Source organism: Poecilia reticulata, linkage group LG3 (assembly GCF_000633615.1).
Source record: "Poecilia reticulata strain Guanapo linkage group LG3, Guppy_female_1.0+MT, whole genome shotgun sequence".
In the NCBI taxonomy this organism is placed as follows: Eukaryota; Metazoa; Chordata; class Actinopteri; order Cyprinodontiformes; family Poeciliidae; genus Poecilia; species Poecilia reticulata.
The window spans coordinates 26,514,413-26,539,179 of record NC_024333.1 but is presented as its reverse complement, the minus strand read 5'-3'; the positions used below and the strand labels follow the sequence as shown (position 1 = coordinate 26,539,179).

Genomic DNA, 24,767 nt, shown 5'->3' with positions numbered 1-24,767 from the left:
TGGCTGGGGAGAGGGAAGTCTGGGCCTCCCTTCTGAAGCTGCTGCCCCCGCGACCCGACCCCGGATAAGCGGAAGAAAATGGATGGATGGATGGATAAAATAGAAATATAAAAGGTTAAAGTTTCTCTTGTTTTAAGTCACAGACTTCAATATAGGCTAATAAAAGTAGGCTTTTATTGTTCAACACAAAGCTTTGCATAATTGTATAGTGGAAAGAAAATGATGCAGTGTTATGCATATATGTTTTTTCATAGATGTGCTTTTATAACTATACTTTTAAAATATTGCATCGCAGTAAAATGTATCCGCAGCTCCGAATGAAACCCACATTTCCTCTCTGTGGCTTATGTCCAGATAGATACTACATAAAAGCCACAAACCAAGGTAAAAGGAGACTCTCCTGCGTGGGAAAAAGAGAAACCATGTCCTGTGTGGTCGCAATAATGAGGCAGAGGCCTCCATTTCAACAGCTGCCTTTTTTGCTGCGGTTCCTTAATAATGTTGCTTTATATATTTTATGAATTTATTTGATTCTGGAGGGAAATGGAGCCAAAGGAGTCCACACTGCTTAATTTGATGTGCTGGATACCACATGCAGGCGTGTACACAGTGCATGTGTACTTCCAGTGTTATTCGTTTTTGCTGTGAATAAAGCCAGATGTTTCTATTTAATGGCACGGAAGAACACCGTCCACCACTAAGTGCAGAGTTACCTCGCATCATCAGATGATGCACCGACCACTGTGCTATTCGGGCCTCAGAGGGTATGAGTGGTCAGAGTTCTCTCACASATATATAACATCTTTTTTATTATTTTTGGTACATGATCAAAGCCTGCAACAGGTAAGAACACATACASGGGTGATCCATGCAGGTTTTTAGAAAACCGTAACATAAAATRTATGCCATTTATTATTAAATCTATTTCATTGCATGTTTATTTTTATATTTTTATGTTTCAGAACATTTGGCTCCAATTTACTTCTATTACTCAATAACTTTGGCCTTAATATATATTAATGCTCACTATACATCACACAGCCTCTCTTCAGCCTGGTTTATAGCAAGGCTTGAGACATGTGTGCCAAATAAGACACATTTTTCACAGCAGCAGTTAAAAAAACACTTGGTGCAGTACATACGGATCTACAGTTTCTGAACTGACATTACCACAATTCTTTCTCGTGTGTGAACAGAAAGAAAACGAACATAGTGCACTGGGTTAATCAGATTTCACCATATTCAGTCAAAGGCTAAAGCCCACAGCAAACGTACATCTCAAGCAATCAGGTTGTGATTGCATGTTTGCTTACAGCAACAATAACAATGATTAGATAATTATTACATATTWAAAAATCTCTACTTATAARTTTGTTTCTCAAGAAACCATTTCTTCTTTTTTTCCCAGCAGACACCTTCACCCTCCACCTTCGGCAGCCTTTCCAAGATAAACAAGGCTGTTAGTCCGGCAAAACATTTCATTGAGATATTTCATCTAAGAGCAAAGAAAACACGAGTGAATAATTGCTATATTTTARCATGCTGATAATGTAATGCCCATTAGCAAGAAACATGTTACAAGTTCTGTTTAGGAACTCTTCAGACAATTATATTCCACATCATTATGCATCATTTCAAGGAATGGTTTTAACTTTTGATCATTTGTTTTTATTTGTTGGTCTTCACCTGTAATGAGGGAGGTAAGGATTTGAAACAAAGACAGACTTTTAAAAAGGTTTAGAGTTATTGTTTAAAACCCTTTTAGGACTAGAATTATAAAGGTTTGCATAAGCTCATTTTTACATTTTTGGATGCTGCACAGCCATTATTTGGAGCATTTCAATAACAATACATCAATAAAAGTCTTAGGGATGGTGATCCATATTGCTACATCAGTTGATCTGTATTTGTTAGCATCATAAATATTGGCATCCAAAACATACGGCACAAAAAAACAACTCAAATGTCTGGTTTCAAACCAAAAATACATCCTGAGGGTTTTATCAAAACACTTAGCAAATCACAGCAATCTATGTTGGAGAATCACAAAACTTCCAAATCCCAACATACTTTAACTACATCATTTTTGGATTTGTTTTTTCCCCTTTTATTTGATTGATTGCTAATCATATTTACTAATTTGCTTAATAAAACATAATTTCAAAAATATATCACTCTTGTTTCAGTGGTAAGAACAGCCCAGGGAGTCAGAATTTGAAATGAGCCAAACATTATCCGTCAACCTGTTCTTGCTCTCCTTGGTCTGAGTGCAGCATTTATTCTGCTAAGTTTTTTCATCTTCATAAACATTACAAAATGTACCTTGCAGGTGGAACTTTTTTTTAGTTTCTATTTGCATTTGAATAAAGTCATTAGGGATTGTAACAAGGTGGCCTTTTGCAGCTGGATTTTACAGTGAGGATGAAACGTTGAGGCAGAGTCAGGTGGGACAACAGTGGTTTATTCTTCAATTCAACAATTTCACAGCTGAAACTGCTGTGACGGACCAAACCACGTTTAATTCACAGGGGGATCTCAATTCATCAATCTCCACCCATTTAAATGAAGTACCTTGTACCAAATGCAAATATTTCCACTTACTTTTTATAATTTGATGTTTTATCATTACACCATAAACAATTCTCCCTCCCACCCACTTTTCAATGGCCTCTCCTGGAACCTATAAATGGTGTCTGGACTCCTGGGGCAGTATTTGTCCAAACACCCTGGAGAGGCCTGGAGAAAAGACAGGTGAGTCACTTCATATTACGCCACATTTAACAGATTATGCACAAACATTTGCTCAGTTTTACTCACCAGTAGCTCCTTGCTCTGAGTAACAATTATCCTCCCTTCACAGGCAACCACCTCACGTCTCAATGAGGAGCAGCTGTGCAGAGCCCAGAACAAAAGGCTACATGGCTAACCGCTAAGAATACTCAATAAACACAGTTAAAACATCTTGTGTGCAAATTGTTATTCATGTGCAAATCTATGATTAAAGTGCACTGCTAAATAAAGTGCTTGCAAAAAGTGCTTTTAAAATGCTAAACAGTGACTTCAGTTAAAAAAAAACTGAGTTTACAAGAAACAAAATGAAAAGGTTTGATCAGAGTGCTCCATCTTAAAATGTTTAATTTTGCTTCAGGTCAAGTACAGAAATTATGCTAAAAATACTTCTCATTGTTTTCAGAGCTTTAAATATCTGATCCTCGGTTTCCGAGGTGCACAACCTGAATCCATTCCACACAAACCCTTTGGATTTTCAAGAAAAGGTCTTTTATGGTTCTGTTTTCTGGAGCTCTGAGACCTGAGATGAGTCACAACTCTGGCTTTATTTATTCCCAGTATTTTACATTCAAGTTCTACATAAAGGTGTGTGTGTGTGTGTATATATATATGCTAATTTTGTTGTAATTAAGGTTTTTTCTATAATTATGAATTAATTAAATTCTACTTAATTTGTCTTTCCATTAGTCTGAATTAGATTCTTTGTTTTCTCTTGTTTTTATTTCTTCTTATTTTACATATTCACAGTAGTTTTATGAAATACGCTCTATAAATAAAGTTGAACTTAAGTCATTTAATACTTTAAGGCTTGATGGTGTGATACAAAATACATTTGTCAACCAAGTCCCTATCTGTGCAGGTTTATTTACTTATACGTTTATATTTAGCGCCAAATTTGTGGAATCTGGTGAAATAAGATTTTTAAAGTCGAGTAACAGGTCTATGTCTCTCTTTTTTTCTTTTTTTTTTTTTCCCCTCACATCTTGGCATGTGTAGCCACCAGCATTACGCAGTTCGACTGGATACTCGGTTGCCTGAAGTCTCCTCTTTGGAGGCAGGAATGTAAATCCAGAGGGATTAGTGGGAGCGCAATGGGCTGTGAAGCCTTCAGCGGCTCTCCAAGGGGTCTGGCTCACTGCGTAAAGTTAGGAAACAGGGTCCGGACACGCTGCGCACTGATCTCTGTGCGCGTCACCTCTGCGGGACACTTGACCACGATTTCAGATATTTTGAATAGCMCTACCAACGCGRGTCACTGACACATGAAAGTAGAGGAGTTTGGCGGGTGCTAAGTGTTACTTCAGCAGATCATCTGTCCCGCAGCGCGAAGAGGGACATGGGTCAAATTAATGGTGCGACTCTTCTACCGTTTGGGGCTATCTGTGCTGTTTTCCTGTGGGAATCTGGGGCCAGCTCTATCAGGACGACGATTTCAGTGGATACGTCAAGGTAAAGTGACGAATTATTTGTATCTATAACTAACCTGTTTCATTTATTTTTTTCCGGCTAAAATCACAGCACTTAAAAGAAAATTTCCCCCCTCCCTTGAAGTTAACAGTTTATGAAGCTCAAAGTCTGGCAACATTCTTGGCAGAAAAGGTTAAGCTTGATCTAATTTAAACTCCAAACAACCAGTACGTAACCCAAAGTTTAGCGCGCGTACGGATCCAGTTTCGTAATACAGTTTGTACTGCATTTTATTGGTTTTTGCGAGCAAGCTGTCAAAGAGGAGCCTCCTGGATGAACCACTGCGGCGCGTCTAATTTAATCTGATTTCCGAGGAGACGCGGGGAGCAAAACTCCTCAGGGTTATAGGTGSAGAGTTGCCAGCCAAGTGTTGCTTCTGCTCATGTATAACGTGACGGATGTTATTCAGGTCCCSGGTGGGAGCAGGTCAGGAGGTGAGGAGGTGGCTGTCAGTCAGATGCGACCCGCTGAACATCAAATTAAACCTCTAACCCCATAGATGAGAATCTGGTAGATTGAAAGGAAAATGAAATATTTCGGGGAGGGGAGGTTGCATTTTTTGTCATTATTAAAAATACGAGGAAAAAAAGCTTGCATTTATATTCAGCACACTGATTACTAACCTCTGAATAAATTATGTTGCAACAAACTCCTTTGAGAAGTCACCCTATGACTACGCMGAGTCTTCCTGCTAGTAATGTAACCTCATGGTTTGTGAAGGTGTCGGAGGAGAATAAACGGCATCATAAAGGTAAAGGAACTCACTAAACACTCAACAGACAACATTAGGCAGCACTCATTGCCATGGCTACCCCAGCCTAACTTTTTGGTTACTCTGGGGGAGCTGCAAAACAACTTAGATGTATTTGCCATGCCATTTTGAAAGCAACAAGAAGAAAGCCATTGTTGAATGAAATCAATGAGAAATCCTGCTTAAAGGCTTTCACAAGCCATAGAGGACATAAAAAATGCATTCAAAAAGTTTAATGAGGTKGTTGTGAAGGTTTAATGGAGCTAAATACAGGGCAATCCCCCCAAAAAACATGATAGGTGGCAGAAGATGTGAAACTGAGTTGGACATTAACCTTCCAGCACAATGAGACTATACATAAAACCTGAGCAACAATGCCTTTGATTAAGCATGTTCATCTCAGAATGGCCTAGTCAAAGTCAGTACCTATTGGGAAATATGTKGGGAGGCCTGTAATTTGATATTTACATATGTTATTCTTTCAATCCGACTGAGCTTGAATTTTCTGCAAAGAAGAATAGGCAAAGATTTATTTAGATGTGCGCAGCTGAATGGGACATATTAAAGTGCCTTCAGCTAAAAACATGGCACAAACAGTGTGTTTTTAGCAAGATAGTCTGTCAGGCGATGTCCAATCACACCAAGCTGCAAGTAAATAATTTTAAATATTATTAAATGTAAAACAATTCCAAAATAAATTTAAATTCAAGGCTTCAACTAGACTCAATGTACAAAAGTTAAATATAGCTTAAAATACTTTAAAACTCAGGCTTCTTACAGTCAGTCTTWTAGTGGAAACTATATCATGGCCTTTACATAGCATAGTGTTTAGTATAGACAAATGAAGTGATACAAGCCTTCAAGTAGCATAATATCAAATGTACTAGATTAGCAGGAAAAGAAAGTTACTYGATTTCACAGCTGCTGTGTATCGCATGAAAGTGAGTTGATGTATTTCTGGTGAACCTTACTATGACATTTTTATGGGATGAACTAATTAAATGTTTGGTCCATTTAATGACAGAGTAATGTCATTAAACGGACCGTTGACAACTTGACAGTTGCYGAGTTCCAAGCTATGTATTCACTTTGTTCAATTTACAGCAACAAATATAAAATACTATGAAGAAGATAAAAAATGTAAAAAAAATAACCAGAGTTTATTAAACTCAGTTTGAGAATATGTCGATCTGTTTTAAGACCTTATATGAAGAGGTCATAGTTAAAACTACAAAGGGTGGAGCAAGTAATAAACTTGAACCTCTCCTGGACCTTTGTGGCTCAGCTTTCTCCTTGTCTCCACTCGCTTTTTACAAGGATTTATTTTTTAGCACTGCTTTAAAACACCTGGGGTCAATCACATCCATTTTTCTTGTGTTCTTCGTTTCRTAGGTTGAAGTGTCCAGATAATAAAATCTTGACCGTGGAGTATCCCTGTGTCAGAGCTGAAGGGAAGAACGGCACTTGTTTCAGGTATGCGGTGTGACTTTTCTCTGTATCGCCGCTGACATTTCCTACTAACTTTATATGTCTAGACCTTAATACACATTTACATTCGACGATTAAGCTCACTTTTGTTTCCCAGAGCAGTGATTTGCACAAGGACAGTTTGGCTGAACAAGTGGCATTCGATGTCTGTCGGGAGCAGTCACTCTGATTTATTCCAGGGTTATGGAAAGGTTTCAGCAACCACTAACCCACCCTGCTGTGTCATTTCCACAACTTCACAACACATCCCTGACTGGAAACTCTAGCACTCTCATGGGAGAAAAAACATACTCATTTCCTGAGAATGAATAATAATTTCTAGTGTGTGTAAATGTGTCATTACACATTATATATTAGCCATTAGCAGGTACTCTTTACCTTGTCTCAGTTATTCATCACTCTGTTCATATTACTATTAAATAGAGGCATATTTTTAACCTTTAACACATTATTATTCCTTTCCTTTGCCTTGCTGCTTCCATCTGTGCTGGCTCTGAAACAGCAAAACAAAGCCTGAACTAGAATTTTYTCCGTTTATTTCCAGAAACATTTTGGGAAGGCWTGTCCCTCAAGGGGTCAGAGCTGCATTCTAACCTAAAAAGCAGAAGTCTGACAAGAGAGGAAGGTTGTAGTTTTCAAACTTAATAAATAAAATAAGAAACTAGGCCACAACACAAAAACCCAAAATCTGATGACGTTGTTGAAGTACTAGGGAAGAAGCTGGTTTTTAGTGAGTTCAAAAAGATTACAAGAAACTTGCAACGGTTTTAAAGTCTGTCCTTATAAAGCTCTTGGCCCTATTTTACCTCTTCGTTCCATATTAAACAGTTTCTAGGGTTTGACTTTGGCAGCTGTCATTTAATCACAGAACTTGAAGTAAATATGTCCTCCACTCTAAAATACATGAAGACATTATGCAATATTCRATGTAAAACAGGTTTTAAGACCCTTAGCAGATGATAAATCATATATGACTATGAGATACTTTGGCTTAGATTGTGGTTATTGGCCTAAGAAGATCCTTGAATAAACGAGGCACCAGGTTTGGGGTGATGCCAGGCCATGTGATCTGTTTATTGTCAGATGTGGACCGTAATGGGCTCCGAGTCTTGTTTAATTTCTGGCTCAGGCAGCGATGTGTGGAGCTGGAGGAGTCCAATTAGATGAGGTTGTGTTTTCGTTGCCATGTTTTCTTTGTCTGCCGTTCAAAACAGACCAAGATCAAATGGACCTTGTAGATGACTTCATGTTACACCATATTGATATGTTACATGCGAACACAGATATGACTTTCTATTTCATTTTAGCCCAGCCAGAATTTCACACTGACGCACCGCCTCATAATTCTGTCTCATTMAATGGACTGCAAGCTTTCAAGACCAGTCTGAGATTCTTACTCCAATTTATTWTTTTTTAYTACAATCTATTGAGCAACGTCTCTACTGCTGAAAATGTTAAAATACCCCCGGATTTGAATGTCCAGCAAGAGGGACAGTGAMAACAGATGATGATTCACATTTGGAAAATGTCYGAGACAATAAGGACTTGATTTCTGKTAGTGGTAGAACTAGTAACCGCACTTTTCCTGGAAAACAGTTTTTACAGGGAGACTCATGGGCAAAACAAGAACAAATAATCTATAACAGTAATTCTCAAATTGTTCATAAAAAGTAGCAAAACAGTAAAAAGAMATTTGTCCAAGTATTATCGAATGAACAGCTTGTTAGGWTCTTAGGTTGTCTTGATTATTTCATTCCAGTTTGATCATTCTGTATTCCTTAGTTTCTGTTTTACTTTAATTCAGTCCCTCCTTATTGAGCCTAGTTTATTATGTYCATTTCTTGTTTCTAGTTATTCTTTAGTGTTAGATTCATTCCTAGTTCCCTGTGTACTTTCCCTTGCCCYGTCTCTCTCTCTGGCTCTTGTTTTCCTTCTTCTTTTTTTATGGCAGTTGGCAGGCAACTTACTGATGTGCATTACCACCATCTGCTGGAATGGRGTGTTTCTGTCTCTCTCTCTCAGTCTGMCTTGTACTCTCTCCCCTCACACCTGCAACCTTTTTCTAATCAGCCAGCCAGTGGGTGCTGTGAAATATATTTTCCTGTTCTGCTCTGGCTCCCTGTGCTTCTTGTGATTTCTGTAAGTTTGTCCCTGTCATCTTTTCATTAAACATCTTTCAGTGTGATCCATGATGTCACATTTCCAAAATGTGAATGTCTGAGCTTTTCAACAAATTCTCAAAATTSGAGATGGATTTTTATTTTAAAAAATAGTAAAGACAGCAATAWGAAAAAGAACAAAGCCTTTTCTAATCTGTAAATCTCGCTGGTTTTCAAACTCAACTGGAAAATGTTAAGCTTTGTATGAAGTCATTCTCAGTACAACACGCACATCCAGTAGTAATATGTTTCCGATTCACCGTTTGCCCCAGTTAGAATGAGGATTTACCAAAACCGTCTCCCCTGCACTTAAACATCTCATCTTTTCCTGTTCATACTAATCAGCTCAACAGCGGTGGTTCTCAATATTCACCGGGGGTATTCTGGCTTTATCTTGTGGTTCCAAAACATTACTGTTCGGATTATTGATTTCTCCAAATTGCCATTTGGTGTAAATGTAAACACGCTAATATATTGTAAATTAGTATATTAAAATTCCTTTCTTGGCTTTCCATCTGATTGCTAGTGTGTATTAAGTAATGCTTCAGTTGCTTTGGTTGCAAGTGTTTTTGATTTTCACTTCAAAACTAAATCATGTAGCTAGATTTGTGTGTATTTAAGAGTTATTAAAGTGTAGCTTTCTTCCAAACATTTATGATGTGGTCAGAATTCACAAACCAACAGTTTAATCTTATGCTAGAGAAAAAAAATCTGTCTTTTATCTTTATATTACTTCTATCGCTRTGTGGGGATTTGGAAGAAGGATTATAATTATCGGCCGTGAGTTTTTTTTTTGCCTTCAGCCAATATAAACTGCAAGACATTTGGAGAAACCTGAAGCTTGACAAACCTGCCAGGTGTAGTTATGGTTTCTGACCTTTATGATTTTAAATTTGTACCTCCAACGCTGATGTGTGGAGACAGGTTTCACATTTTTTCTTCATTTTGGGGTTTTCTTTTTTTTWAATTTCTTTTTCTGGCATGAGACTCGTTTTGCATCAAACTAGTAATGTGAGATTTTGGGGAAGGTTTTATTGAAGACGACATGTTCACACTCTTCCAAACAAACTGGCCTTAGTTGCAGAAAGCCATGAAGSAAATCATGATTCTTAAACATGCATGATCGCTTTCAAGCAGATACACTTCATTTGTGAGTGCATCGTGTTGCTTAGTTTTAATGTTTTATTTTTACCCTTTTTGCTTATACTGAAGCCTAGCTGATGTTTTAGAAGGAAAAGTAATTTAACTTTACACAAAATACTTCTGGCTCATAATATTTTTGTGGGTTTGTACAAGGAGATTAGCTCTAAAGGCCARGCAAACTATCAAATATGCTTTGAATGAGTTTGAAAAAAGAACACACATCATCACTGCATCACATTTATATTCTAACCAGTCAGGACAGTTGATTAATTCCTATTTGTCTGTTAAGATATTTAGTGAATCCGATTAAGTTTGAACATTTCTCCTKTTTTACTCATGCTCAGTTCTCTGGTGGTCACATTCATGCGGTGACARCCCTAATACACACGTTTACCCAGACTCTAGCCTAAGTGATATTGAGTGTCTATGAGGTCGCGTGTTTATGTGTGAATTGTTTCAACATTGGCTGCGCTGCTGGCAGCTACAGCAGGTTTGTGATCAGAGTAAATGTACTGACTTCACTCTAACCACTCTCAGCTGCAGAGTCTGATAGAAAACTGATGACCTCAACAAACTAAGCTTTCGCTTGATTAACACGTTCTGGTTAAKAAACACTGCACGGCTCATTTCTGTGGATAAAACCCGCAAATGTGTGCTCAGGCAATTGCTTAGACAAAAAAAAAAAAAGGAAAATTGGAAAATTGTTGTATGGGCAGATTCAATTTTAAAGTGGTATCATTTTGTTCCCAACAGTTTTTATGCTTTTGTTGATTCAAATACTTCTAAGTTTTTTTTTATGTTGTACATAGTTAAAGGACACATATTATGATTTTCTCTCATTTCCCTTTTAATATTTGTCTGATTTGTTGCTCTCAACAGATCATTGATTTCCATGACCGACTGACCCGTATTTGACCACTATTGACCATGTTGAGAACTCCTTGTGACAAAAACAATAATTAGAACCACAGAAGTTCTGGCAGCATTCAGGTTAGCTGCTGCTAATTCTGCTGAAGTTCTGACCACTCTGTTATGTGTGGTAGCTAAGGCATTCCCACAGATATTCACTTTCCTTGGTAGAGTCTCATCTGGACACAGAGATATTATGGGTTAGTGTAAGCAGAACATATCTGAGACTTAAGTCTTACAATTAACTTCCTGTGTGGGAAATGAATGGAAGTAACGAATGTTTAGTCAGTTCATTCATTATTTGCAGTGATACGGAAACAATAGTATGGTCAACTCGTCTGGATCTGGATTTGCTTAGCCCCCCAGAAAGCAGCTTCTAATTTGGTTTTCCCAGCAACCTAATCCATTGTCTCGTTGGGTAACTAGCCAAATTACAGGCTTCCAGTTCAGTTTTATTTTAATATGATGGGATAAAAGCCTTTTGTTTTGCTACAAGTGGTTTTTTTTAACCAAATCATGGAATGGTGTATCTTGTCTGTGGTCTCCCAAATTCTCTGTCCTTATTTAGCATCACACCTGTAGGTAAAACTCATCAGCCTAAGTGAGACAGTGTACACCTTTCCATGATGGTGCATTTGCTGCTGCAGGACATTTGAGCACCAGACATTGGACAGGCACATCATCCAAAATGTAGAAGAATTTCTGATTACTCTTAACAGAGGACAGCATTGTTTTCTGACAGTAGAGGTTATTTTAAGATAGAACTTCAACGCTGATCTCTTTTGCCTTGAGTTTTGATGTCTGGATATTCTTTGATAGCAGAATATCAGAAGCATCTCTTTATTGCAAAGATAACAAACTCCAAAACCAATGGACAGAAGCTTTCCAAAATGTAGATCTCTGGATTTCTCTTGCAATAAGACCTGAACTTTGTCAATAAACAGCTGATCAATCAATCAGGGACATGAAAGTTGCATAATATTATACATACAGAACATAAATTGACCAAGGCGRAAATAGTATATTACCGGRTTTAGATTTATYTTCTCTCACAAGAGAGACACAGGTTGTGAAAATGCATGGTCAATGTCTCTCAGCAGTTGCAAAATTACAACAAAACACTKTCAAAGTTAACCACTTTTTTACTTAAAATAAAACAGCTTTACCAAAGGCTCATTTTKGCTAAATCATAGCATGCAGCTGGCAAACCGAGAGGGGAAGATATAGCAAAGTGTGTCTGCAAGTGAATATTCCAAATCTACAGATTGATTGTAAATAAATGTTTCCGATGAAAAGAACTGGCACGCCAGCATATTATTTTCCTATTAGGCAAAGCTGGATTCTATCAAAGGGACTGATTTCAAGATAGAAAGCTTGCACAATTAATTAGATGAAGAAACAAATTGCATGTCTGATTGTTCCAACATCAGTAACAACTACATGAGGAAAGTGTTGCTCACTGCAACTAATTGTTTCCTGAAGAAAGAGCTGAAACACTTGTTCCGATTAAGAATAGTTTTATTTTGTCAATGGGATCGATTCCRTGATAGAAGGCTTGCAAAATTATTTGGAAGAACAAGAACAAAGAAAAAAAGAGTTTGGCAAGTACTTTGGGGCTGTAATCCAAAGAAAAGTTTCTTGATTTTTTTTCTCCAAGAACCCTTCAAGGCTGAGTCAYGCAGACTTTGGTCATTTTGCCTGGAGTTTAGTATCTGAAGGGTCTTTGCACGGGTCTTATATATCATTTTACAGTTAGCCACTTTCTTGCATACATTCCCTAAAATTCATCTGATCGTTTTCTGTGAAACAGTTTCCCTGATTTATTCAGTCACTCTCTTTGTTGTCCATAAATATAGCTCTGCTTAACTTYACTACAGTATTTTCATTGTCGTAAGGTTTTAGGACTTTTGATAGCTGACGCAGAGGATCTAGAAATAACCACAAAAATAAGTATACTTTTCCAACCCGATGCTTTGACCTAAACTTAAACCCTGTAGAAATGTTCTGCTGTATGTATTTGATTATGCTATGCAGGTTAGAAAGGACAGCAAGCAGACATAAAATGAGACCGGCACGCCAATTTCTACTCTTTTTACTCTCAGTGCTATAAAACAGAGTTTAAATGCTCAGGTTGGTGAGGGTTTATCACAGCTGTCTTCTCTGAATCATTTTAGAACTCGTGTAAGACTCACCCAGGCGATTCATTGCACATTTCACCAGGCGTTCGCTAACATCTTCTTAGACAAACTTAAACTGCATTCTGTTTCACTTTTCCAAATAGTCCTCTGCTTTTATTTACAAGAATAAAGATGCATTGTGAAAATCTTTCTGTCATTAAAAAAGATCTCTACCAACTATTTTCTATACATTTTGTGGTCTTAAAGTCAGTGAGGATTTTTCTGTGTTGCCCACYGCTTATAATTTGGTTGAATTCATTGCACTAATGTTTAGCACTATTTATTCTTATGGTYATCTAAGCTTCTATCAAGTTGTACTTACTTGCTTTCATCTTTCCTGAAAATATTCAAACATCACAAAATATGTGTGAACTTTATGAAGAACTTTCTGTTTCCCAAATAAGAAATATTATGTAGAAACTGCCAAGAAGATCAGGAAAAAAAAATCCTGAAGAGAACCTCCTGAGTTTATGCCACATTAACGTCCTTTATTTAGCTAAAAAAAGATCTGATGAAAACCTCAACATTCCTGGAAGCTCTTACAAGAAACCTTCTCAAGTCCAAGTCCATTCACCCCTCTTATATCACTCAGAAACATCTTAAGTGTTCATTACTGAAACCTGACTAAGACTGACTCTGCTCTAGGCCTGGACTCCATCTCGACCTGCTCTCTGCAGCTCCCGTCTCTCTGGCTGGACTCTGTGTGGCTCCAGTAAGACAGAAGCCAGACTTCTGCCTCGTAGCTGGAGCATTAATTCAGGGGTTGAGGTCAGGTCAGGTGTAGGCTCATGTCCAGCATGTTTCAGACATGCTAAATGCATTTAGCATGTCTGAAGGCTTACCACAGACTTTGTCATTTCAGAGAGTTTACTGTTCAGCAGGGTTGGGTAGTAACTAGTTGTATTCACTTAGTTACATTTACTTGTAAGTTTTTAGCCAAAAAACCAAAAACTTTTAGGAGTAATTTTATGCTGTACTTTTTCATTTTACTTAAGTAATTTTATTGTGAAGTATAGCTACTCTTACTTGAGTAAAATTTCTGGATAATCTTACCACTGTGAGTAATTTAAACGAATCAGTAACAAGCTTGTTTTATCCTTAAATTCACCAGACACAGACACACACCTGAAGGAATGTCCTCTGCACGGCAGAAGAGGGAGCCTGACACGGAAAGTCTGTAACAAACTCTGTGTRACGTTAGAATGGTGATTAATGCTCACRTCATATCTTCCATCTGGACTGACTGTTTCCTATTTAAGTGTGGAATGAAATGATGGTGGTTGTTTGAAAGGCAGAAAGGAACTACAGCCGGTTGTAATGAAGGGTTGATGATGTTTGTAACGATTGCAGTAAGAAGGTTGGCCCACAACCTGCTACTTCCTTCATCCCAGACCCAACAACATGCAAAAATCAGTAGATGTTATACATGGGCATAAATTGTTTCGTAGTAAACACCAACATGAGAAAGAACTTGGCTAGCTGAACACTTTTTTTAGGAGTTGATGAAGATGGAGGATATTTCTTAAAAATGTAAAAATAAAACAGATGTTGCTGCAGTACTTCAATAAAGTAAAATTTTTATTGAAGTACTGTTTTATTATTCATAATATCAGCTTCCCTACAATGACTGAGTTAAACAGTGATTTAATCGTTTAGGAAATTGTAAAACTTGCTTAAAAACTTAGAATTTGAATCAGCATATACATATTTCTTTCACATGATCCTGCAACTGTTACCAAAGAAAACGCAAAAACAAAGAAAATACAGCGGTGATAGATGATGAGAGAAAGTTTTTAGTCTGTCTGTCTCCCAGTAATGGATTTCCCTGATATTGCTAGTTGCCAAAAAGTAGTTTTTCATCCAATTTTGGGGGTTTAGCTTGCCAGTTGGTGCCCATGCCAAACACAAAATGGTATTCAGTTTAAACAAAAGAAATATAAAGTGAACACAGATGAAGATAGTAGTTAAGGATAGCTGAGAACTTAGCAGCTTCAGGAGAGGAGAGTGTGTGAAAATAGCAGAGCAGGATAACAGACTCAAAAGTTGGCAAGCAAAGCAGCAGAACTAAATCAAATTGGGAGACTGCCAACTGGCAGACAGGTTGAAAGCAGACATGCAACTCAAGGTAGGCTCAGTTTTTCAAAGGAAAAGACACAAGAAAGATAGCAAACCTTTATAATTGAAGCTCCTAGGATTAGTTATACAATGATAGACAGAAGTATCTGGGTCGTCTGCGTTGCTGTCCAAATGCATAGCAGACATGTATCTGTCTAGCAGGTACTTTGGACKTCAGCCACTACCCACACCAGACATCCTGCTCAATTCAAGAGGGGGAGGCTAATCTGCACTTTGTTCTTTATAGGYTTTCAGTGGGATTCAGGTCACAAAAGTTTGGTGGTCAATCAAAAGCAGTAACACCTCGGTTTTCGCAGCAGCTTTTGGTGCCTTTGGTAGTGTGGACAGGTGCCAAGTCTTGCTTGAAAACAAAATCAACTACTCCATSAAGTTTGTTGGCAGAAGAAGGCATTAAGTGCTCTGACATWTTCTAGTAGATGTCTGAGTTTACTGTGGACTTCCTAGGACGTAGATGACAGATGACATGGCAGCACCTAAACCATCAGTAACTGTGGAAACTTCACACTGGACTTCAAGCAGGATGCAAACRGTGCCTCTCCACTAGTCCTCAAAACTCTGACACCTTGATATCCAAATACATGCAAACTTTGCTTTCATCTGTAAAGAGGACTTTGAACCAGGCCTTCTGCAGGAGTCATCTGTTCATAATGGATCTTGAGGCACTGACACAGACCCTCAGCCTGAATGGATTTTGCTTGACAGACCTTTCAAACCTTCAGTTATCTTGACTTAATATTTAGTTAACATCTGTCCCAACAACATAAATCTTTTGATTTAGGAAATAGTCCAGCAGGTTTTTTTTAYTGTTAACAGTTATTATGCCAAGATTAAATATGTAAGTTTCTTGACAGAAACTCCAGTTGWSWKMMTCTTCACATGATTCTCTTCTCTTCTCTCACACATTTGCTTACATAAGTTTCATTGGCTTCCAATTTCTGGCATATCTAAAACAAGAACAGACAACGGCAGAGCACTTTTGCCACGTGAGAGTGAAACAACAGCAACAAACTTGCTTCAGTCAGACCGCTTTCCAAGATCTATAGCAGTGATGTAAACACCAAAGCTTTGGGATTGTAGTGAAGAATGAGAAACAGGCCGAATAAATCAGTAAAGTGTGATTCATCTGCTTGTGATTGTGCAAAGCTTTTTGCTTTTTGCAGCAGGTGATGAGAAGCAGACGTTTATATGCGTTTGTGTGTGTTCATGTCCACATGTGTTCCCTCTTCCGTCTGCTACATGTTGCATGTGTGGCTCATAGGCTGCAGGGCTGAACATGTAAGGTCTGCTGGGATCTGCAGTCAGAGTTCCTCCCTCTTACAGGCTATAAAACAATCCATTATGTTGCCTCTGTTAGGTTTTTTTTTTCCCCACACAGTTTTACCTTCCATTGATTGAAAGGATTAGCTGTAATTAGATATAAGGGAATTGAATTGCAATAATATAAAATTAGACTTTCCGGTGTCTACATGTTTTTATTTACTCCTTTTTTGGCACGTTTTCTTAAATCTCAGTTTAAATTGTTTTTTCTCTCTACAAATTCCATCACCTGCCAGTTTGTCCCATTATATTCGTAAGGTGTCCATGGATGGTTATACCTCCGTGAACAAATCACTCCCTGTTTTCTTTTAGTGGACTGATCAGCTGCCAGCTTTTCTGAAACATCAAATTTCCTAAGAAAACTGACAATTTTTACAGGAAATTTGATGAGCAGCTTTGTTGCAGTGCACATTGGTGCATTTATGTTTGCATAATTGTTTTTTGTTTTTTTTTCTGGGGAAATTATTACTGTAGACTCCACCAAATAGCCCTCGATAAACCGACTGTATCTTGCTGTTTTGTAAGATATGACAAAGCTGGCCTTAAATGCTGAATCCTTGGAAGAGGGGAACTTTGTAAAACATCCTTGTTTCTTTCTCAGTTTAACAAGCAAGACTTCTTATGCTTGACATTCTCTAAATAAGTCAGATTCTTTATTTCTCTCTGTGTTTACTCTGATAATGGTGTCAAATTGTCTTTTTTAATATTAGCTAGCATATCTAAGTAACACATTTACTGAGGTGCAATGATGATGTCAAGAAAGCAATTGTAACCTTCAAAATAAAACCCTTCGTATTGTATTTTGTGTGCCAATAGCAAATTAAGGAAATTTACACTGAAGATATAGCATGCTGAAGTTTGCTTAAATTTTGCTGCAAAACATTTTGACAAGCCACTAATATAGTGGGTGACAGACTGACCTTATAAAATGAGATGTGAACTTTGTCGATTCCACACATTGTGCTTAGAGGAGGAGTTACATTGAATGTCACCCAAAAATAACATCCATCCATCCAACMATTTTCTTACACCCTTGTCCCTCAGTGGGGTCGGGAGGGGTGCTGGTGCCTATCTCCAGCTAGCGTACCGGGCGAGAGGCGGGGTAGACCCTGGACAGGTCGCCAGTCTGTCACARGGCAGCACAGAGACACACAGGACACACAACCATTCACACACACACTCACTCACACCTATGGACAATTTGGAGAGGCCAATTAACCTGACAGTCATGTTTTTGGACTGTGGGAGGAAGCCAGAGTACCCGGAGAAAACCCACGCATGCACAGGGAGAACATGCAAACTCCATGCAGAAAGACCGGGGCCGGGAATCGAACCCAGAACCTTCTTGCTGCAAGGCAACAGCTCTACCAATGGGGTTCGATACACGAACCCAGAACCTTCTTGCTGCAAGGCAACAGTTCTACTAACTGTGCCACTGTGCAGCCCCCAAAAATAACATATCAAGAGTAAAGTTTGAAGGTCATCACATCAAGGTATGGAGGTGTTCTTATAAGAGAAGTATATTGGCAGTCATGTTGTAAGAAGGATGGATGGAAAGGTTTGTGAGAAACGCTTGATGAAAAACTGAGGAGGAAACCATGGTCGATTTGGGCACGGTGGTGAAGCGCAAYCCATTTATGGAGACTTTAATCCTCGACGTGGCCATCACAGGTTCAAGACCCGGCCCGCTGACCTTTGCTGCATGTCTTCCCTCTCTCTCCCAACCTGTTTTCCTGTCTGAAAATTGACAAATAAAGGCTACTAGAGTCAACAAAACCTTAAAAAAAATCTAGTATCGATTTATCACCAACACAGTTAGCCAGAAAAACCTTAAACTGGTTTCAGGAAAGGAAATTAAAATGGCTACGATGGTCTAGAAAAGTTGACAGAACTTTCAGTATCTGAGACAGTTTGTGATAAATACATGGTAAAAATCACACCTTACCAACCCTTTGACATGTTTTAAAGTTTCATAGGTTTCATTGAGTATTTAATGCACATTGCATGTGTCATTTTTCTCTATAGAGTAATTTCTTTTTAATTCATTGTATGTGTGGGGTGCTTGGGGTCGTTACCAACATCTGGCGTGAATTTAAGCCCATTAGAAATATATGAGAAAACCATTGACATGCTCAATACTTACTTTCTGCACTTTAGATCTGACATGCATCCACACTGATATRATTAGTGATAGTTACTGGACCAACAAAAACAATAAAAAAAAGTCTGACTCAGGTCTGAAACAACCTGGTTTCATTTTCCTACGAAACAAAGAACAGATGCAGCCATGAATGCACCTTCAGACAGATGTTTGAAGACTGTTAACCGATCCATTTGTACAATGCTACAATTTGTGAATATCTGGACTGAACATTTGCTACATTTGACGCAGTGTGTCGACTTCAGCCTGTTTGTGTGCACAGGTGCAGATGAATGAGATCACCTTCATGTGGTTGTAAACCTGTGTTCACGGGGATAAAAACGCTGCCAAATACTGTCTTAGTTTGCGGATGTCTGCTTGCAGTGAGTGGGACCAAATTTGAAAAACTGTAAACATATGTGCACTTTTATGCTTTCCACATATGATATACCAGCATGTGTGTTCTAGAGGTTCAGTTTCACCTGCCAGCAGTCTACTGTTAATCCATCTGAGAGGACTTCAGAGAGGCACTGACAGCTCCGAGTTTGGTTCAGGTCTCCTGGCCTCAAACTGTTGTCTCACTGTTGTGTGAAAGCTCGCGAGTGGAAACTTATAGTCATTCAAACACGATACACTTAAAAATTGTTTACATTCCACTGGGCATCTTGGCATCTTTTTTTTTTTTTGCACCGTCTCTCTTCCATTATCCTTTTTTCTCTCTCTCTCTCTGTACACTTTGGATCGTGATCAGTAAACTTCAAGCTGTGGAAATCCTAACAAGCCTGTTTTTCTCACACTTGAACTTGACACAAGATTTCTTTTAGCCATGTTAAACTCCATTCATAGTTTAGGTCTTCCCCCAGAACTTAACACTGTTCTTCGTCTTTGTTCTCTGAGAGGACATTTTTGAGGCCTTTGCGTTGAGCTTCCTGTGTTTAATAGTTTTTTAATTGTCTTTGTAGAGCTGCAGACTCAAACTCAGACCTCCCCAACAACTTTAGCTTCGTTGTCCATCTTTTTTTGATTAGTGCACACCTGAAGACCCCTCTGGACAAGTACGTTTAATGTATTTAAAAAATAATCTGCTCCAGATTAGTTCTTTCCAACCCTTTTATGGCTTTGCTGTCACTGTCGGTTACTCAGGAAAACAGATCACCAGCCAATTGATAACAGACTGGAACTGTATTTTTGTCACATGTATTGTTTGATGTTGACAAGCACTGCCGGGAGCATGTGCCTGCATACTCGAAGCTCTGCTTCATGTAACAGAACTGAAACATGAGAACAGGGGTCCTTGTTTGGCACTGAACAACCAGGGAGTTAAAAGATGAAAACAGCTATAAATCTTCCAATACCTCCAGGATTTTCCAACATCAATGCCGAAGTGAGACCATTTACAAGAACTGGAAAACCTTCCAGGTCTTATCGGTCCATCACTTTGAGCATTAGCTACATTTTGTAGTAGAAATGTTTGCCAGAGTTTTTTTTTTTTCTCGTCTTTCATGAAAACTCACAAACCCTCATAAGTGATCTCTCATTAGTTTGACCTCACTTCACTCAACCTGCTATAACCCTTCTGTCCTGGTTTATCCCCGGCTGGATGGAGCTCAGTCACTGTCACTAACATTTTAAAGTGAAATACTTTGCCAGTCCATAACTGGATTTTTATTCATCTACTCATGCCAATATGCTCTTCCAGAAAATCCTGCCTTGCCTGACGATGGAAACACATTACTCTTACACACAGCTATCAGACTTTAAACTCTGGCTTCCCAGTTTATTCTATAGGGTCTTGCAAAACTGTTCAAAAGCCCTAAGTTTTTACATTTGTTGTCATCCTACAACCAGAAACTGTAATGTGTTTCATTGGGATTTTATGTGACTGACTAAAGCAAAATGCTGCATAATTTTGTTGTGGAAAGGGTGCAAAGGAGTTAAAGTCTGAAAAGCGTACCATGCATTGACATTTAGCCCCTCAGTCTGTTGAACCTCCTTTCACTGCAGCTACAGCTGGAAATATTTGGGCAAAGTCTCTACCAGATTAGCTCAGATAGGAATTGAAATGTGTGTCCATTCTTTAGCAAAATATTTCAAACTGACTTGGATAGAATGGAGAGTGTCTGTGAGCATCAATTTAKAAGTATTGCCACAGGTTTTGGTGAGGACTTTGACCAACTCACAGATATTCTTTGATCTCAGCCGGGTGTTTGTTTAGGGTTGTTGTCCTGATGGAAAGTGAACCCCCACCCCTGTTTTAAATATTTTGCAGCTTTCCTTTCAGGGTTATCTTGTATTTAGCTCCTTGTCTTCTCAACTCTGACCAGTTTCCCTGCCAATACTGAAGAAAGGCATCACCACAGCATGACGTTACAACCACCCACGTTTTGGGGATGATGTTTTCAGAGGATGAGCTGTGTTACTTGCTCCCCACACATCTGTTTGCATGCCCTTGCACTTTAGTTTAGGTGAATGACCATGTCTTGTAGTTGTTCCCCACTGTTTCTGCTTTGGGTGAGGAATTGAACTTTGCTGTCTGACGTGCTTGARCARGAAGGCGTCGTGCTCCAGGTTCTCATCAGACAGGTAAAACTCAATCTGAGCGACCAGCTTTTGGATGAGCTCCGTATCTGGAGGCTGCCAGCTCTCCTCCTCCAACTCCCCTYCACTKGTGCCGGCACCACTGTGTGTGGGAAGAGAACATGGATCACAGTCAGGGGAGACTTGCTGAGTGCTGTGAAATCTAAGTGTTTCATGTTTTAGACTAAGCACCTACATTAAATCTGTTGCATGTTTTTGTTATTTTCTTTAAGACTATAGGCCAGAGGCTTAAATGGCTGGCAGAGATGCAGCCTCATCCTGACATTTCTCTACAAATCACCAACGACTCCCTGCTACCTCCTACTTTCAGATTTTCCTTTACAGCCATCAACAAGCTGGGTCCCAGCACCAGATCTTGTGTCCAACCAAGCCTTGAAACTGCTAAGGGCTCTCCATCTGAAGGGCGCAGAGTCACAGACTCTCCCTCCCACAAAGAATATGGTGGCTCACCACATCAGCCTCACAATTTAAAAAAGCCACATTAACATCCTTSATTTATTTCTGACTTTGCAGACCCTCAACTAAAATCATCTTAATCTACCTTTAATCTTAGAAAAACAAGTTGTGTTACACAAATTTAGACTCATCTTAATATTCTGTTTGAACGATTTGGTTTTCAGTTGCTACACAGTACAGAAACCCTCCTGGTCAAATTAATAAACTAGCTGATATCAAACTCTGAACCATACTTCTTCTTGTAGGTGACAGTCCTTCATTCACACAATCTCACAATATTCTCACAAGAAAATTTGAATAAATAAATTTTTTTAGACCTGGTTTAAATTGTAGCCATCAGATTGTTTTCAGCAGGTACAATTAAGACATTTCACATTTCAATCCTTACTTGTAAGAAGGATTCATCATCAGTTCAAGATAATTATAGACAACCCTGGGCATCCTGTATGTTTATGAGACTGTAGCACAACTCTCTGCATGACCTGTCTGCTTCATCTACATGATGCTGTTTGTTTACTAATGTTGTCTAACAAACCTCTGAGGTCTTAACAGAACAGCTGGGTTTATACTGGGATTACATAACACACAGGGGKGTTTATTTGCAAATTTGGTAATATTTAAAAGTAATTAGTGGCACCCTTTTTATTTTACAAGAAATCACGTAAACTTCTTTATAAAGTTTCTCCTTTTCACAGTGATATTTTGTGTTGAAGTTGTCACATAAAATCACAACAAAATGAACTAAAGTTTCTCTTTTTTGCACAAAATGTAAACTGTTCAAGTTCAAATTAGCTTACGAGGCCCAGTAACAATCATTTTGTCACTATTATAAACATTACGGTTCTCAACATTAGAAAAATGCATTTTGCTTTTGAGAAACATCTCTGATCACCTGGCTGCACCGAAAGGTGATTGTATGCTGTTGCATCTACTTTAATCTTTACCTAAAAATGTAATAGTTCATGSGAGCTTCCGCCTTCAAATAGCTGTAAAAGTGATATACTTCATTTGAAAGTTATGCATTTCAAACATGATGTGTTTACAGGTTGGTTGTTGACTTGGACAAGGTGGATCATTTCTCGGGGGTGGGAGGGTTATAGATGCCAAATTTTTGCAGAGACATTGAGTCTGGACAGGGTCACAGAGGCCAAAGACCACAAGGAGAGCTGTGTCAGTCTCCTAAACTCCACAATAACATTTTCAGCCCTTTTCACCTTAGTCATATCATCAATGATTGTATAAGTATAGTTCTAATGCAAAGCCCGTCTCGCTAAATCTAAATGCCTGGACAGATTTTTGTGGTTCCTATAAAGAGAAGTAAAACTGGGGGGAATGTTCATGATGCAATCCTGTAGCACAATTCTTCCTTCATGTTCCAAGTAAGCCAATAAATGTTCTGCTTGCATATTGCCAGAGTTTTTTTTTTCCACCCCTAAAACCACAACAGTTTAATAAACCACTACGTTTAGTGAAAACAAATCGCTGTTTTAGGGAAATCTGGTTAGCATTTCTCAGGAAATCATGCTTGAAATAAAATACATGATCGCTGGCATCACAATAAAGTGTGTGGGAAACTGCATCATTCTCARTCATCAGCATTGTTTGATGATATGGTTTGTGGTGTCTGAGGTTTGGTGTGAGACAGCACAACTCTCAAAAATAATAATAATTTAAAAAAAAAAGGTTGGAAAACAATGGGGCGCACTCAACACCTTAACACATGTATACTAACACAAGTTTAAAAGAGCACACATGTATGGCTCTAGAAGTGACCTGCAGCTGTGCTAACACCCTATCATCTTTAGGAAGAAGTTGCTGTAAAACGTTTGCAGAGTTTCAACAAAGACAAAACCTGAAATTTACCAAAAGAAGAGATTTTTAGCGTTCAGAGTGTTTTCAGATGGATGTCAAACATGCTGAATTTCTTGCATCTATTGTGAAACCAAAGGGACGTAAAAATATAAATAATGGTTTTCTAAACATGCTTTGAGTGAGAACAGTGAAAACAGTTGAGGCACCTTATAAACTTCTCTCACCTCACAACTAGCAGAAAATGAGCAACGCGGTGAAAAGACTAAAACAAAAACTGTCTGTGTATGAAACGAATACCGACTTCAAAAAAGGAACATGAAGACATGCCTCCCCTCCAAAATCCCATCTTATTTGTCTCCCTCATCATGCTAATGTGTTTCAGGGTAATGCATCACCCCACAACCATGCACAGTACAATGCAGCGAGCCAAGTTTTACAGCTCTCTTCATCTGCGGAGGTTTTAAAACAAATAAATCACTTACATCTCGGCTGATGGATACAGCATGCCCTAACTGTAACACGTATGAGCTTCATTAGTTAGATGCATCCATCAAAGTGGCACACACATGGCTGGGCCCTTGTCCTGGTATGTCAAGAGGCCGTTGACCTCCACTGAGCTCCACTTCCTGTGTCCCTCCCACCGCAGTCCCACAAGGGAACACTGTGAGCTCACAACAACCGTCATCCCTGAATCAAAAGTCATCCTCCTCCTCCTCATGCCAATATCCACTACTTCCTTCCTTACTTTTATTTCTCTTTCCTTCACCTCTAAACATCAATATTAGATAAACTCCCATCTCTGCCACTATGTCAGCCACTTGAAAGGTCAGTGATGTTTAAGCAGAAGATAGTTGCTCTTCTTGTTTTTGTTTTTTAAACCAGGCAGGTCAAAATTAACAAATAATTTTGGAGTTTTGTACATTTTGATCTGTCATTGGCCTCCACATACCCGCGCCTTCGGCTAGTTTAACCGGCTTTTTCCTCTGGCCGAGGTCAAAGTTGAGGCCAGGATTGAAACAGTTTTTCAGATAAAGAACCAGCGCTAAAACCAAACGCTAGAACCCGGTTAGTATAACCAGCTTAGTATAAAAACAAACATGGAGGCTGCTTGAAATAAATGAATAATAAAAAAGAAAATTGATCATTAGGTCTTTCAGAGGGCTAATGATCTAAAACATATGGTCAAATTTACACAGAAATATTTCACCAACACATAATCAGACTTCTGCCATAGTCATCCAGGCCTGCCTACCGTAATCCTACAGAAAATCTGTGGGGTGAGAAGAAGAAAGTACCTGGATGTTTTGAGAGATTGTGCTGAGAGAAATCATATATACTTTTCTGTGGTCGCTCTAACCTTGAGCAACGTTATAAAAGACTAAGAGTTGTCTTTTGGCCAATTTGGGTGGGGGTGTCTAAAGTAT

At 38.6% G+C, this 24,767-nt stretch overlaps 1 protein-coding gene across 1 annotated transcript in view; it reads left to right on the top strand.

The window, feature by feature from the left end:
• The first annotated feature begins 3,823 nt into the window (after positions 1-3,823).
• LOC103462616 (collagen and calcium-binding EGF domain-containing protein 1-like) overlaps positions 3,824-24,767 on the top strand; it is a 32,578-nt gene continuing 11,634 nt past the window's right edge. The window contains exons 1-2 of the mRNA XM_008405513.2: positions 3,824-4,239; positions 6,401-6,481. Coding sequence (XP_008403735.1) covers positions 4,127-4,239; positions 6,401-6,481 — 194 coding nt within the window. The 5' untranslated portion in view covers positions 3,824-4,126. The remainder of the gene's footprint in view (positions 4,240-6,400; positions 6,482-24,767) is intronic.